We start from the raw sequence: 16403 nt of genomic DNA on the forward strand, positions 1-16403 counted from the left end.
GAAGAAACCAAAGAGGTCACTGTCATTACATCTTCAAAAGTGACTCCCAATGTTCCCTTTTAAGAACTTATTGGTTAGCGAGCCAATTCAATATATGAGAAATCAATCTCATGCAATAATTACATATCATTGTCAAAACTTGCTGTTAGTGTGCAGCTGCCTGCTATAGATTTTCTAGTAAACACGTGGCAATGAAACCTGCCATTACCTTTCCTCGAAACTAATTGGAAAAAATATCCAAGAAACGTCACTGTTTCCAACTAATTGCTGTTGCGTTTCTATGGTAGCCCATTACCCACCTTATTTCCCCCTTTTTAATAGACACATATTTGTCTGGAAAATGTCTCAATGTTCCTCAAGGTACCTCTCTAGTCCCTGAGAGCTGATGAGATATAACAAGCAGGTAATGTGGAATGCATTAAAGCAAAGTAGAAGCAGAAAACAAGACAGTGCTCACAATTAAACCCTGCAGATAAACAATGTGCTGTCCATATACTGTAGCCACAGACCCAAGCTCCATGAGGAAAACAGCTTATTACAAACCGAGCTGTGCAGCAATCAAAATTTTTTCATCATTCTGCAGCAGTGGGTCCTTAACTTTTGCAGGCAGCGGACCACTTCAACAGTAAAACAACAAAAACATCCGAAATCTCATTAGGGGTCTTATTCGATGTGTTTTTAAAGACCCTGTCATGAGTCACTGATCCATACTGTAATCCTGCTGATTGCTGTGTTCTTATTGCATTGGCATTAACTGCTACTTTTGGCTAATGGGTTTAAATGATCTGACCGTACACTTAAAATTTGGACTGGACAATTACAGTCATCTAATTGTGAGTTATGTCATTACAGCGTGATAACAGTTGCTCTTTACCATATAATGAATGTTCCCACAACCAGTTGAGTGAAATAATAAGTTGATTAATATCTATGTTTTTTTCTGTTATAATTATTTAACTTATTTACTTATTTAACTCATTTATAAACACACCCACCATCTGAAATGTAAAGCACATTGACAGATTGCAAATAGGGTTGTGACGGTTGTCATAACCTCTGCACCACCGTGCACATCGCAAAATATAAAGTACAATCTTGCCAGCAAGATGTCTTCAAGTTTGTGTGATTGCAAATGGTCAGCAGACTTAGGGCCCTATCATACACCTGGCGCGATGCGGTGCAAAGCACAACGCAAGTGTTTTTTGATAGTTTCAGCCTGGCGCAGTTATCATTTTCACGTTCATGGTCGTTCTGGTCTGAAAACGAGGTGTGTTCAGGCGCATTGTTGGTGCGATGCTATTTTGAGGCAACTAAAATAGACTATGCCATTGACCAACTAAAACATAGTCTAAAGTCAATGGTGCAATATTGTTTTTGTTATTTAAAGAGCGAATTAGTAATATGCACCTATAAACAGGACATCAACGCGCATTTGCTTTTTACACACATGGATGCATGCACATAAACTTTTTTTTAAATGAAAAATTAAAGGATTAAAATGTTAAAGATTATAATATTGTCTCTTTGACATAAATGAGGAAAGTTTACAGGACTTTAGAAGGCATAAAGCTGATATCAGCTGGCAGAAGAGCTGCTTCACTTGTAGCTTGGAAAGTAAGCAGATTTGTTTGCTTTTGTTGATTTTTTTAAATTTCACCCCACGCATTTATTGTAAATGATGACTTTGGATAAAGTTGGATATGGTGAGATGTGAACCATTTTTAAGTATTATTTTTCAAAACAATCACAGCGCTGTCCGAGTGCTGAAACTCCTGTTTGTTACAAATTTGTACTTATGCAAACCTTTTTTTTTGCATATTTGTAAATTATTCTTATAAAATCTTTTTTGTAATTATGCATCATACTTTATCAGCAATTAAACTCTGCTTATTTTACTCATCACTCCATTAACGGCATTTAAAAAGAACCAAAGCCTTAATTACATAAATAACCATTATATTGAATAAAACATAATGGCATTTTTTTAACATCAATCTTAAACTGGTGGTGTTCTTCCTCTGCTTACAGTTTTTAAATGGGATGGGAGATAAGACTCTAATTGGTTTATTAAATGTTACGCCCAAAACACATCCTTTACTCATTACGAGAATAGGAACAACCATTTTAGACTGTGTGCCAGGCGCATAGACCATTGTCTGCCGTTAAGCTAGCAAAAGTGTATTTGACACACCCTTTTAGACCATGCGCTAAGATCGTTAAAATAGGGTCCCCTGAGTAAGTGTGCTACTTTCAAGGTGGAATGGAAGTGCTACTGTAAGATTAAAAATATAGGAATTTATTATTCCGGCACAACCCCCATTTCCATCCTGTAACATTTGTATTCCTGTGCTCATTGACTATTGGCAGAGTCGTTCATCCAGTGGGTGTTAAAGGTGATCTTCTGATTGGTCAATTTGAATGTATCAGGTTAGGTTTAGTCACATGGTCATTAGATAAAGGTCAAGGTTTTCATGAGCTCTGGGTTTTGCCTTTTGCTTTCTTCCCTTTGCTTTTCTTCTTCACCTGAGTACTTGGGTTCAGGCCATTAGCCCAAGATTCCAGTTCTTAAGTGTGAATCTCTTTCTTCTAAACTTTCTTTCTTTCTTTATCTGTTCTCTATACTATCAGTTAATATCTCACATACATTGGATTGGTTAATTGTACATGTATTAATTACCATTTCATACATTTATAGTGTAACCATTTCAATTGTAACTTTAAGACAGTACTGTTATTAGTTTCATTTACAGATCTGTTCAGTTTTGATTTAAGGTTAATACTTAAACGCTACATATTGCAATACAATATATTCATACTCTAGCAACACTCTCAGACATATTGTGTCTGAAACCTGGGAACGATTGCAGTTTTGTTCTCCTTCTGAAACCTGAGATCCCTTACACTACAATAAACACTTTCATAGGGGCAGATCCTGTGGGTCCTCCAGGGCTCGAGCACCCACCAAAATGGCCAAGCACATTATGCTCAGTTGCTCAAAACGTGACACGCCATTTTCCTCCTTTGTAAAGCGCTTGGGCACTCCAGAGCATCAGCCATTGCTTGACGTCATTACGGGCAGCTTCAGCGGAAAAAGAAATCTGTGCCTATGAACAGACGCGTTTTTTAAGGAACGTATATATCTGATCCTCGTTTACATTTTTATAATTCAAAATATATTATGCATTATATATAAGCCTATATGCATCAATGCATGCGTGCATACACACACACATTCTATAATCAACGCACCACCACAGTGAATTTGTGCATTACCATTGCGGTGGTAAAATACTGGCACCATCACAGCCCTAACTGCAAATTATATTCCAAGTGCAACATCTGGTACAGACGGCTGATAGCAATGTGTCCATATGTATGATCCGTATCTACAGAGACACTGCTAATCCACAACAATCGAGCTGAGCTCTTTCACAACACACACATCAGATAGCTTCTATTAGGTCAAATCTCTGCAATGCGTATCGACTTATGACTTATAATCCAAGAAAACAAACGCTGGGCCCCTTTACCAGGTATTACTGCAGTATCTGGCTGCGAATTTTCTTCAGCATACGGTATAATGATTTAGAGATGTATTGCGGACCAGAGTGCCGAATGCGCCACCTGTGACTAATACTCCAAATAAAAATCGACCTGTACGCTACTTTTACACTTCTGCTGACTAAAATACATTGATGGCCGACGAGCCATAGCTCATGCAAGGTTAGTTCATTTAAAAGCCACTCATTTAAAAAACTGTATGACTGTGGCAGTACCCCTTTCAAAAGATATTGGCACTTACAGAAGAGTCAGCTGCTGTATTTTTCTGGCACGGTGACAAGTTGATATTTCATTTAAATGCTACACTGTTATGGTGTGCTGAAGCTAAAGCCATTACCCAAAGTACCAAGATGATGGCATAACCTGGACAAATTTGAACATTTGTAGATGGAGTGCTCGCAAAGAAATTGAATGGTTTTAACCCAAGAATATTATTTGTACGTCCTTTTTACTTTTCAGGTTAAAGCGGAGGAAAAAATCTATAACCGGCAATCCGTCGTGTGCACTAATCGGCTGTCAGGTCAACACAAATGTTTTATACAGTCTGAATAAATGTTTAACGATTGCACTCAAAATGTCCCATCTCTCTAGTCAAAACCAGGTGGAAAAGTGTAAATTAGCACTGGTCAATATATCAAAGTCTCACAAATGATATGCAATGATTTGGCTATAAATTAAACCTTGTGAATACTGCAATTATTTTTGATGTGTTATTTTCCATTAGTTTACTTTCATGACCCATTTTGGTCTTTTTTTGAAAGCAATAAAACAGAAGTGTTTTAAAAAAGATCGATACATTTCTGTTTATCAGTTTAAACTGTTTGTTTCAGTGAAATGTTTTTGTAGCATCTCTAACTTCAAATCTTCACTGCTAATCTTAAACTTCAAAAGCAACACGACAAGAATAGTTGGTGGTATTTCCTTAGGCACTTGCTATGTCAAGATCAAATCATTGTAAGTCACTTTGAATAAAGATGTCTGTCAAACGTGGTTACGTACTGTAATGGAACGTTTGAATCAGTGAATCATTTACGTGAATTGAATCACTGATTTTGTGTGTCATCGTTCAAAAATGTGCATGAAACACAAAATTACAAGCAGGGCTCTGAACCGGTTCAAGGAACGAAAACGAAAACCGGAAATGAACGAAATTTTAACAGGAACAAAAACGAAAACGAAAACAAAATCAATTTTAATCGTTCTGAACAGAAACGTTTATTTAAAATTACCATTAACCGGTTAATAACGTTATTTTATCGTTTTCTTTAATATTGTACTTATCAGTGGCCAATCATGATTTGAACAGTACAACATGTGACTTTGACGCATCAAGCGTGAGTGACTTTGACACATAGCGTGAGTGAAATGCCCGCGCAGCAGTCATCGAGTCTCCGGCCCGATAGCATTTGTCTTAAATAACCACAAAGCTACCCATCAAATGTTCAGAGGTATGTTTAAGTTAAAACTTGCTTGGAAATATGAAGATGCAAACTGTAACTCAAAAAAGCCAGGGGACTTATACCACTGTCAATAACTTTTTAGATGGGTCGCCACCAAGAAATTCCTTTTCGTTATTATTTTTCTTACGACAAGCTGTCTTAACAAGTCTGTCTGCAATATTGAAGGATGTGGGGGAGAAGAACAGTAGCCGGGAATCACTGAGGTAACTTACAGAGGCACATTTAACATAAACTTCCAGCAGAGTATGCTGCGGGTTCAACCAGAAAAAGACATGGTTGAAAACGGGTCGTTTTTTCAGCTGTTTATACTTAAAATGAATGCAGGTATTTCTTTTGTGGTTTTAACAATTAATGAAATGTTGAAGTTTAGTTATATCATGTGTTATGTTATTATTTTTGTGTGAAAATTAGTCTGGATGCATGCATTTGTTAAAGTATAGCCTGAATTAAAATAACGTTATTAACCGGTATTTTTTCTAAGTAAACCGTTTTCGGAACGTAAATGTTCAATGAGGAACGCAAAAACGGAAACGTTAAAATATCGATTCTGCTCGGAGTGAAACGATTGATAATTTTTTTCGTTTTTAAGCCCTGATTACAAGTATGAAAATAGTCACAGTCATCTTTATACTGAGTAAACAAATCTAATGGCCTAACACTTCTCTTAACTCATTCTGGTTACAAATAAACATCTTTATAGCTCATGTGAGAGGTTTCCCATTTGGATGGAAGACACAGTATCTGTAATAACAATGTCAACAGCTCTTTACAGTGTTAGCCAGTTTTACTACCAGTTTTAGTATAATGAAATTTAAGAATGCCTAAATTATCACAGATTCCTCAGCAAATTGGAACCCATCCAGTTTTATAAAAGTGATGCTAACCCTAAAAAGATGCATCCAGAGGACATAATTTAGCCGGTAAAACAAAGCTGTGATCTAAAAGCTCTTGCACGCTAAGGCTGTGTTATTCGACGAACAATAATTCATAGACTTACGAGTGTCGTAACTGTGTCTTGGAAAAGATGCGGAGAGCAGAATAGAAAAAGTGATTTAAGTTAAAAGCATTATTTATTGCAGCTGTGATTGTAAAATCCACAGCAATGAATGAAGAAAATGCTGAAAGGTCTTTCAGCAAGGAATGCTGTAGGAGTAAACGTTTGAATTGACCCTTTACTGGAAGTTTGAATGACATCCTGAACTGATCATAAAGTGGTTGTAAAACCGGCTGCACACTATGAAATTTTAAATACTGTAGTCCTTCGCGATTGTTGCTCGTCTTCACACTGTACAAACATGATCCCAGCTAAAGTTACCGCATTTACAGGGACAATGTTGTTTCTCAGTGTTGTGATTCTTATGCAGGGTTCACACCAGACGCGGTAGAAGCGGCAAGCGCAGGTGATTTACATGTTAAGTCAATGCAAAGATGCGATTAGGCGCGGGACATGCTTATGCGTGGCGCGAATGGCGCGGAATGCGCAGCGCGGATGCCGCATTCCACGCGAATTAAGCGTTGCCGTGGAAAACGCGCAAGCTGAAAAATCTGAACTTCGGCGAATTTACGCACCGCGTTAACCAATCAGGACCTTGCTGTAGTAGTGACGTGATTACCGGAAGCGAGCGGAGTGGCGGAGTCTCAGCGGAGTCGCAGAAGCCCCTCCCATAACGCAAATTTCCGCGTGAATGTCTCGAATGACTTGAATTTCATGCGCGAATGAAGCGAGTTAACTCAAATGTTCAAGCGTCCAACTACGCGCAAATAGCGCGTTTTTGCCACCTCTACCGCGGCTGGTGGGATTGCACCATTAGTCTATATATAAATAACAATTTTAATACTATCCATGCAAAATAGTCTAGAATTAGTATGCCAAATAGTAACATACTGAAATCCTAATAAGTACCAAGATTTGTTACTGTACCAACAATGTAACTTGCTTTCTAACCACCATGGCACCATTGTTGGAGAAACCAGTAACTTGGATGTTGCACATCCATTGTGTGAACAATGCTGGTTCAATAATATAGTAATGATGTCCCATTGGTGGTGAAGTAATAGTCTCCACTAACTAATCAGTTTGAGATCTAAATAATCATTCAAACTCTTCCATCAGTCAGACTTTTTGTTATTAATAAAAACATGGCATCTGAAGATTACATTTTTTCATGTTTCGTTGTTTTGCTTTTTTACCTTTCTTTTAATTGCAAGGTCCCTCTAACTTATGTCACTTCGGCGTTCACCTGGTATACTAGAGAACCTACGCATATGCGCAATCTTCAATAGCAGTGATTTAATTCTCTTGACAAGTTAAAATATGGAAATATAAATTTTCATATATTTGGAATGATGTATATAAAGAAATAAACAGCTGTATTTAAAACCTGTTATGATCATGTTCTGCGTTTCTTGGTCTTTTAGTTTGTATTTTGATATCCTTTTCCCTGTTTTATTTTGTAGTCCTTTTGTTCATTGGTTCCCTGTTGACTGTTCCCAGGTATGTCTTGTTAGCTCTCATTAGTTTGTATATATACCGCAGTGTTTCGCTTGCCTTTTGTCCGGTATTGTCACTTTGTAGTGAGTTTCCTCCATGAGGTTTTGTATTTATTTCCTTTGTCCTGGTTCCTGTTCTCAATGTGGATTTATGAAACCTTTTTACTGCATTTGGATCAAGCTCTTCTCTCATCATTACTAGTGATGTGAGAAACATTGACTGTTTCTCAATTCCAAGAATGCAACGAATGGACTTGCGTTCTCGTGGAGATTGTTCTTGCCAGGCGACCTTGGCTCAGAAGGACTCAGGTTGCGAGAACGCAGAACGCACTTGTGAGAATTGAGATGTGTGCGATCTTCCTGTTGGGCACGTGACCTCCCCAGATTTCAGCACACAAGTCTGCACTCGATGCATCCTCGATACCAAGAACACATCCGGGTATTTTCATGCTTCCTCTGTGTTTTTGAGAATTGTAATTGAACTTCGACAGCAAGAACATGACGTAGAGCAAGAACACAAGGACGCAAGATCGCTGAAGAACGCATTTTGAGAAACAGCCAAAGCTTTTCGAAACTTTGATCAACTGAACCAATTGCTTTGAAATAATGATTCACTGTTTTAAAGGGCTCGAAAACCCCTAAATATGGCACCATCTCCTGGTGACAACATTGTTAAAGCAACAAGATATTATTTCGAACATATTACATTTTAAAACATGTTTTAAGAAAAATAAATTATTTTACTTAAATGAGGCCATTAAATAAAAGTGTATTCTGTTATTTTTAGTTTTATATATCATTATAACACTATAGGGCCGTGTCACATTATAACGATAACTGAAGTGTTAACTACAACGATAACTATATAAGCGTCTACATCACCGATAACTTTATGTCAATTCACTCTATTACGTTATTGGCATTAACTAATATTGCATATCTATGCTGTTCTTGTTGCATTTACACAGCGTGTATAACCAGCAGAAGACTTTAAACATTGAAATCTAATATCTGGTAAAAAAGGATTAGGAATTTCACAGCAACTGCATCAACGCTGGATACTTGAGGTAATTTTATGTTATGGACCTCAAAATGAGCTTCTCCACCATGTCATCTGTCATTTCAAATCTGCGTGCACTTGAAGTTCAAATAGATTTTATTAGCTGTAATTGGTTTACCATTCATCAGTTGGAAAAAAATCGCTCTGAAAGTGATCCCATCAATATTGTTCTTTGTATCTTTATCGTTATAGTTGTTGTGTGAACTCCGCTATTCTCTTTATTTATAGTTATAATGTGAATGGCCCTTAACTAAATGTATGATTGTCATTAAATCTCTCTATAAACAAAAAGTAGGCAAAATGGAAGCCTTATCAGTCTGAAGAATAAATGTTTTAGGAACTTGCATAATAAAACTTGCCCGAGTACACCATATTAGACCATTAACCATTAGACACTGGTCGTTTGTGATCAACTCCCCCAGTGGGGAATCATTGGATTTTCGAAACGTTTCAAAACAGTTATGATGTGATAAAGCCTCGTTGCTAAAATCACATGACTTGGCCAGTTTGAAACAAGCTCAGAACCTTATTTGAGAAAAAAGATTCTTAAATGTTTTGAGGCTTCATGAAGCAGTGTTTTGAAATCGGCCATCACTAATCATTACACATACACCATACAAGTTTGCAACCCACTTAGCAAATGCTTGTTGAAATCGTTGAACTATGCTGGTAATGATGAAACAAGCAACCATTTGACTAACGATGCTTTCAGAAAATGTACCCCAGAACGACATTGTTTCATTTGTGGAACATCAAAATGAAGATCTGATGCTGCTTTTTTCAATACGGTGACAGTGAATGGCAAATGAGGCTGCCAGACACAAATTTTATGCTTTACTCTGTCTCTTTATGTGTTCAACGAAAAGAAAGTCATGCTGGTTTTGAACAACATGCAGAGTGAGTAAATGAACTTTAGTTCACGTTCCCAACCATGTCAAAAAATGGCCCTGCTGGGTCAAACTGGTGGAAACCGACAGACCAGTCGCAGCTGGGCATCACCACATTCATATCACATATGAATCAAAATGATTTTGAATTCAACTTGAAATGACTTGAGAACTAAGTCATCAGCAGTAATCTGCTTGAATAAATGAAAAATATTCATCCGTGCCTTTGAACCTTATTAAATCAGCAACAAGGGTCTCAAACTCAAATTGGCTTAGGGTTATTTCTAAGATTGACATATTGTAGGAAGGCCGCAGAGCTATTTTAACATTCAAAAAATATTATAACAGTTTGTTTTCAATATACATTATTTTATAACAGTAAATAAATCTTTTCTTAACCTTATCTTAAATAATACTGCACTAAATTCAATTCCTTGAATTCCTTGGTAATACATTTATGAACTATTATACATTTTTGCGGTAGTGTTTCTGTTTTGACTTAAGTATTGACTTGCTTAGTTCCATCTGTACTATTGCATATATACAGTACTGTGCAAAAGTGTAAAGGCCACCATCACCAGCTTTGTTGTTTTAGCAAACAAATGTCCATCTATATTTATTTTACACTCTTTTTTAAGACACAAACAAAAAATACTGAAACAGAAAAAAACAAAACAATTTTCAGAACTAAATGTCTTCTTCATGCATCAGTCAGTGTTTAGTGTGACCTTTCTTGAACTTTTTTGAGGAGACTGAAGTCCTGAAGTCATTCGATTAGAATTAGAAATTAGGATTTAAATTTATTTAGGTTTAAGAGATCCTGCAGCTGCCTGCTATTGCTCAAGTGGAAGGGGAGTTTACCCTAAATACTTCACACTTCAGTTTATACTTTTATACTGTTTCCTGTATTTTCTGGTTGTATTCTAATAAAGAGACTGAGAAATAATTATATATGACCACTATATAATTCCAAAAAACAACCAATCTTATGGTAGCATGGTGGCCTAAGACTTTTGCACAGTACTGTAGTTTTGATAAATTTGTCATTATAGAAATTTTTGGAAAACAGTGTTTTCCAATTATTTTAATAGTTGATCAGCATTTTTGGAACCACAACACATGTGATGTCTATTCCAGTGGACGCAGGGTCTGAAGGGGTTAAGAAATAAGTGAAAGTGACCCTAAATCCTTTAAATGGTAGTATTTAATGTTACATGGTTGCTTAGCAACGGAAGACGCCACAGTAGCGCAACCTCCCAAGTGTCACCCCGGATTTCCACCGACTGCGGAACGGCTGCGGATCCGTTGCGGAACGGCGGCGGAGTCAATCGGTTTCCATTCAAGTCAATGTGTGTATTTCCACTGACTGCGCTCCGAATCCGTCACAGCTCCGGCCATCCGCAGCCCTCCGGCACAAATACGCAGAGCTTCTATTTTTGACGGATGCCGGACAGCTCCGCAGGGCGGAGCCATGACTTTATCGCGTGATCATACCTGAATTCACGAGAACTCGTGTTTTTTTATTAAATCTTTGCAATACAAACATTACAAACACACACAAATAAAGTCATTAATACAGAAACAACAAATAATAGACAGGAACAGAGCCAGGGGAGTTTCAAATAAATACATTAAAGATAAAGCATATATAAATGTTTTAGCAGCCTTCTTATTTTTTGAATTTTGGATGGATTTGATGTACTGCTCTGTCTATGCGAGATCTCGTGTTGTGATCTGGGCTGGTTTGTAAAAACGTCATAATTCAACGGCATAATGGGCAGAGACAGAACTAGGTATCGCGCGATCATCACGTGAATTTGGGAGACCTCGTCACTTCAGCACGCAGCCGCTCTGCAACAAAAACGGAACTGGTGGGTATTGGCGGACGGCAGAGTGCGGAGACGTAACGCAGCGGAGCTGATCTGCAGCTGCTCCGCAGTCGGTGGAAATCCGGGGTCATGATCCTGTCAGCCCTGTATGTCTTTTATGTGTTCGTGTGACAGGGTCATGGCAGCCCTCACTGTTGTCTTGTTTTGTGTGGAGAGTCACGTGGCCTTTGTTTATGTTTTGTGTACCCCATGCTCTCCTGTCTTTGGTCTTGACCCCACCCACCCGTTTCCTTGTTAATTATTCATTATTAATTTACGCCCTTCACCTGTGTGTCCTCGTTCCCTAGTTTAGTTCTTCCCTATTTTAAGCCACTGTGTGTGATGTCCTGTGCCGGATCATTGTGTGTCATGGTCAGAAGTCTGTCTCGTTTTGCCCTGTTTGTTATTATTTAATTCTTGCCTTGTTTACCCCCTCAAGGGTGTGTTTGTTATATAATAAAAGTCTTTTGGTTGAGCGCTGTCTGCATTTGGGTTCTGTCCTTCCCATTCCTGACACCAAGCACTTTGAAAAGAATGAAGAAGCATCTTAACCCCTGTTTAACGCGATTTAAATAAAATGTGCATAAACTCTGAGTATCTGTTTGTTTAAATCACGTTAGACAGTTTGGCAAACTGTTAAGCATCTGTGGTGTACTTTCATATCACTGCAGAGTATGAGAGAGAATTGTGATGAGGGCACGGGTACAGCCTCAGCAGTTATCTATACTTTATATTGAAAATTATTATTTGCACCTATTTTTGTACATTTCAATAATAAAATATTGTGTAAATGATTATATTTATTAAACAGATTCATTGAATGCTGGATTGTTTGGAGAATAAAAGCCCTTTTGACATGACCACTAACCCTACCCAATACATTCATTCTTAATAAAGCCTCTTTGAGCACTTTCTTTCCTCTTTTCAAGCATTTTCTTCATTTTTTTTTTGAAAATAAATGTATTTTGTGATTGGAAACGGGAGATGAGAGAAAAGGTAGATTCGAACCAGGCACATCAAAAGCCAGTTTATACGCTCTACTGTCTACGGTATGTTGAGTTTTAGGTGTTTTAAACTTTTTAAACTTTAGTTTAAACAACAGACATTGGTGAATCTAATTGCACTTAGTGAAAACAGACACTTTGAATAAATAAATAAATTAACCAAACTTGTGTTGCATTTACAATTTTTTTTTTATTAGGTTGTGCTGTAGCACCCTCAGCACCCCTACTCAGGGGCGTGGGAAGTAAGGGGTGCTCCATCGCAAAAGGTAATTGTTCAAACCCAAAAAAACACATACTGATAAAAAATGTTTATTTTGTAAAGCACTGTAATTTGCTTAGGATAAAAACGTCTGCTAAATGTGTAAATGTAAATGACTATTAACAAAAAAGAATAACAGTAACATTTAGTTTGGGTGCAATACTGAATGATTAAACATGTGCTGATATAATCAAGTGAAATTGATATTACAGTGTGCAGATTTGGGTCTGTTCTCAAAACCGTCAATCAAACCAAAACGAATATTAGCCCTGAAGTAATGAAAGAAATGGATGGTGCTCACTTTAATATGTCTGTGGGTTTTTTATAATGGAAATAAAATCCTTGGTCATTACCTGGATTTCAGTTCCGGATTTACATGTTTTCATCTCAGCCCAGAATAAAATACATCAAAGCTGATTGTTGGTGTGATAAAGCCGTTGTAATATAAGACTTCCCTGGCAGGCTCTTAAAGCCCAGACTACTGATCAACTTAATAGCCTCAAGAATGAATTTGATGTAGACTAAATTCATGACAACTGGCAATTTCTTAGCACAATCCATCATCCTCCCCTGTCATTGCCTATCTGATCTTCATTCAACAGGAATTAATATGAAATCAGGTTAGCAAGGTTAGTCAGTTTGGAAGTCCAACACAGAATGAGAATTAGACATAAGCAAAAAAAGCTTTTGGATTTCAGTGGGGGAAATAAGGAGGAATTACAACAAACATGTTTAAAAAAGTTGTTAGGTTCACTATTTACATTTTGCATTTATGCATTTAGCAGATGATTTTATCCAAAGTGGCTTACAGTGCATTTAAGGTATACATTTATCAGTATGTGTCATCCCTGGGATTGAACCCATGACATTTGCCCTGCTAATGCAATGCTCAGCTAAGTGAACCACAGGAACACTAAAAGGTGTTTTCAAATGAAATACTGCTAAAAAAAAGGAAAGAAGCTAAACATGCTCAATTCATGAGTTAAACGTACAATGCATATCTGAAATAATTATGCACTGTAGAAAGAAATCCCTTATGAAAATGAACCATGGTTTTATTATAGTAAAAGAGAGTTAGCCATGCTTTTTGGCAGATTGATTACCATTTTTTTTACCACAGTTCATACAAATTTCAGGGTTAAACTAGGGTTACTGTTGTGAGCCCAGTGTTGGGTAGTTACTCAAAAAAGTAATTAATTACTAGTTACTAGTTGCATCTTTAATTATGTAAGTAGATTACTGTACAAAATGTTCTTTCCAAAAAGTTTTTACTTTCTAAATCCTATTTAGGAAATGATACAATGAGTTGAATAAATCATATAAATCATATAAAAGTACATAAATTATTCTTTTCACACTTTCTAAGGTCCAATTCTCACTATTTACTTATATATTAACTACTTTTGCCTCAATATGCTCCTAATAACTGCTTAAAACAAACACTAAAATTGGTTCTTGGCTCGTAATCAGAGGAACCATTATAGTGCCATATAGCACCGATGAAGTACCTGTGTAGCACCAGTATAGAACCATATTGTGCTATGTAGAACCATATGTGGTGCTATATGACCTTCGTATGGTTCTTCATAGGTGCTATATAGCACTAAAAATGGTTCCTCTATGATTACAAGCCAATAACCACTTTTTGTGCTATTTAGCACTGTTTGTTTTAAGAGTGTACTTAGTAAAATAATTGTAAAGTTTAAGTATTATAGGAATTGGGTAGGATTAAGGACTTAGAATAAGGTTTTCCAGAATAAGGTCTGTTGTATAGGACTTGATGTTGATATCCCTTAATGCATGCCAATATCTCAGTAATATTAATGCTAATAACCCACCAGTTAATAGTGAAAATTGTAAACTACACCAGCTCATTACCATCATTCTTATTAACTCCCCAATGTATTTAAAGTGAGAAGGAAACATAAAAAACATGCATTTTAACCTTAGACTTTAAATTTTGATGTTAAGTCCACTATTGTATTATATATAATTGATCTGCAAACACAGTAATAATTCAATTACATCAGAAGTATGTAACTGTATTTACCCTTAATAATTTGAAAAATAAGAGTATTGCCTTTCTTCACTTTTTCAATGGAAAAGTCATTAAATTACCTTAACTAATTGCTTAGTAAAAGTGAGATCATTGTAAATTTGTGGTTACTACAGAAAAAAATACACTATAATTACTTCAGTTAAACCATGGTTCATTTTTGTAAGAGATGTTCGTCAGGTAACGTTACCCTAAAAACTTAGCTTCATCCATCTAGATAGTTTGGGTCATGATTTAATATTTGATAAGATATTTAGTTAGAAAATAGCTAATAACTGCTTACAGTGTGTGGACAAGAACATTGTTTCAAAAACAGTAATTTCAGATAAATTTTATTAACCCATTACCAGTTTTTATAGTGAACCGTAAGCTTTATATGGCGTTTTACAATACAGATTTCATCACGTGTAAAACTCTCACTGACCTGACAGCCAGAGTCTGACACTGATATGTATGCTATCTAAAATGTGCCTTTTTGTCTGAATGTTTTCTGACTAACAAACAATTTCTAGAGATGTCGGCGAGCTCAGCTGTGGAGTTTTGGGCTTCATTTCACTTCGTCTCCTCAGCAGCTATACGCAATGTGCTGAGAAAACACCACGATTTAAACAGTTACACAAGTGGATTTAGCCACGCTAACCTTTGTTTTGGACGATTTTATATTCTATAGCTGTCTAATAAATACAGAAATCGGTTAGCTATCAATCTATAGTTATGTAAAGATTTGAGAATGCGTTTTGGTAACCTCGTTTTGTTTAACATCTCTATTCATTTTCGTTAAACGTCTATTCAAACACATGCACACATTTTAAGAAAACATTTCAATAGTAATCGATAAACTTTACTTCAGGAAACCGAGCACTTACCCATATCAGCTGCGCGCTCTTGATTCCGCTCGCGTTTAATCCCTGCGGTAACCGCGCAGCTTCAGTCTGTCAGCCTCCACTCCACAAACACTTTTACCTGTGGTCCGAGCACTATTACAGCACAAATAACATTATCGCTTCAGATTTGGCTCCATGGCGCAAATGACCTAAAATATGCCACTCATTCCCACACGGCAAACCGGTACACATCCCGTAGCATTTAACAACATGATGATGGTCAACCGTCGTTCACACAGAATATGATTAAATTCTCGTCGAGCGGCAGTCTCAAAAGATACGAGCAAAAGTTGTTCTCGTTCGCATAATTAGAGGAAAAATCTTTAATTATGCGAACGCTTATCGACCGTCCAACAGAGAGACTATCAGGAGTAAAAGAAGGCTAGAGAGAGTGTTAAGTCAACATCCGTGGGCTTTGCGTGAGAGGAATTCAGTGCTCGCCACCGCCGCAGTCCCTGAGAAATATCACCGCGCGTGGTGATACAGATTGCGCGCACCCGCCTCCAGGTCTTCTACAGTCATAATAAAGGTGAACCTACAGCGGTAAACAGTAAGCTGGATGCCTTCAGCCCAACCCCCTGCTCAGCATAGTCAAGAGTAGACACTGTTGGTGAATGTAAATGACATGCTGACAATCACTGCACAGTATTAATAGGAAATGCAGTGTGTGTGGTGCTATTGAAGATATATGTCAGGAAAACTTAAATGTGCTTTAGGTTTTAATCTATATGATGGCTCCAGGCCAGATTCGTGCCGAAGCAGCTCAAGTGTGGATCCGGCCCGGAGTCATCTGCTGTCTGGGTCTATCTATCCATCTATCACTAATTACCATTATTTGATTATGCCGATTATGATTCTTTTTTAATATCCTAGA

At 37.1% G+C, this 16403-nt stretch overlaps 1 protein-coding gene across 2 annotated transcripts in view; it reads right to left on the bottom strand.

Moving 5' to 3' along the window:
• The window catches only part of lrrtm4l1 (leucine rich repeat transmembrane neuronal 4 like 1), a 46727-nt gene extending 30665 nt beyond the window's left edge, over positions 1–16062 (bottom strand). For both annotated transcript variants that reach the window (XR_010544846.1, XM_065290490.2), the window contains exon 1: positions 15512–16062. Coding sequence is in view for 1 of the 2 variants with exons in the window: in XM_065290490.2 (XP_065146562.1) it covers positions 15512–15515 (4 nt within the window). In the remaining variant the exon portion in view is untranslated. The remainder of the gene's footprint in view (positions 1–15511) is intronic.
• Positions 16063–16403: the final 341 nt, after the last annotated feature.

The sequence above is a fragment of the Paramisgurnus dabryanus genome, chromosome 10 (genome assembly GCF_030506205.2).
Source record: "Paramisgurnus dabryanus chromosome 10, PD_genome_1.1, whole genome shotgun sequence".
Lineage (NCBI taxonomy): Eukaryota > Metazoa > Chordata > Actinopteri > Cypriniformes > Cobitidae > Paramisgurnus > Paramisgurnus dabryanus.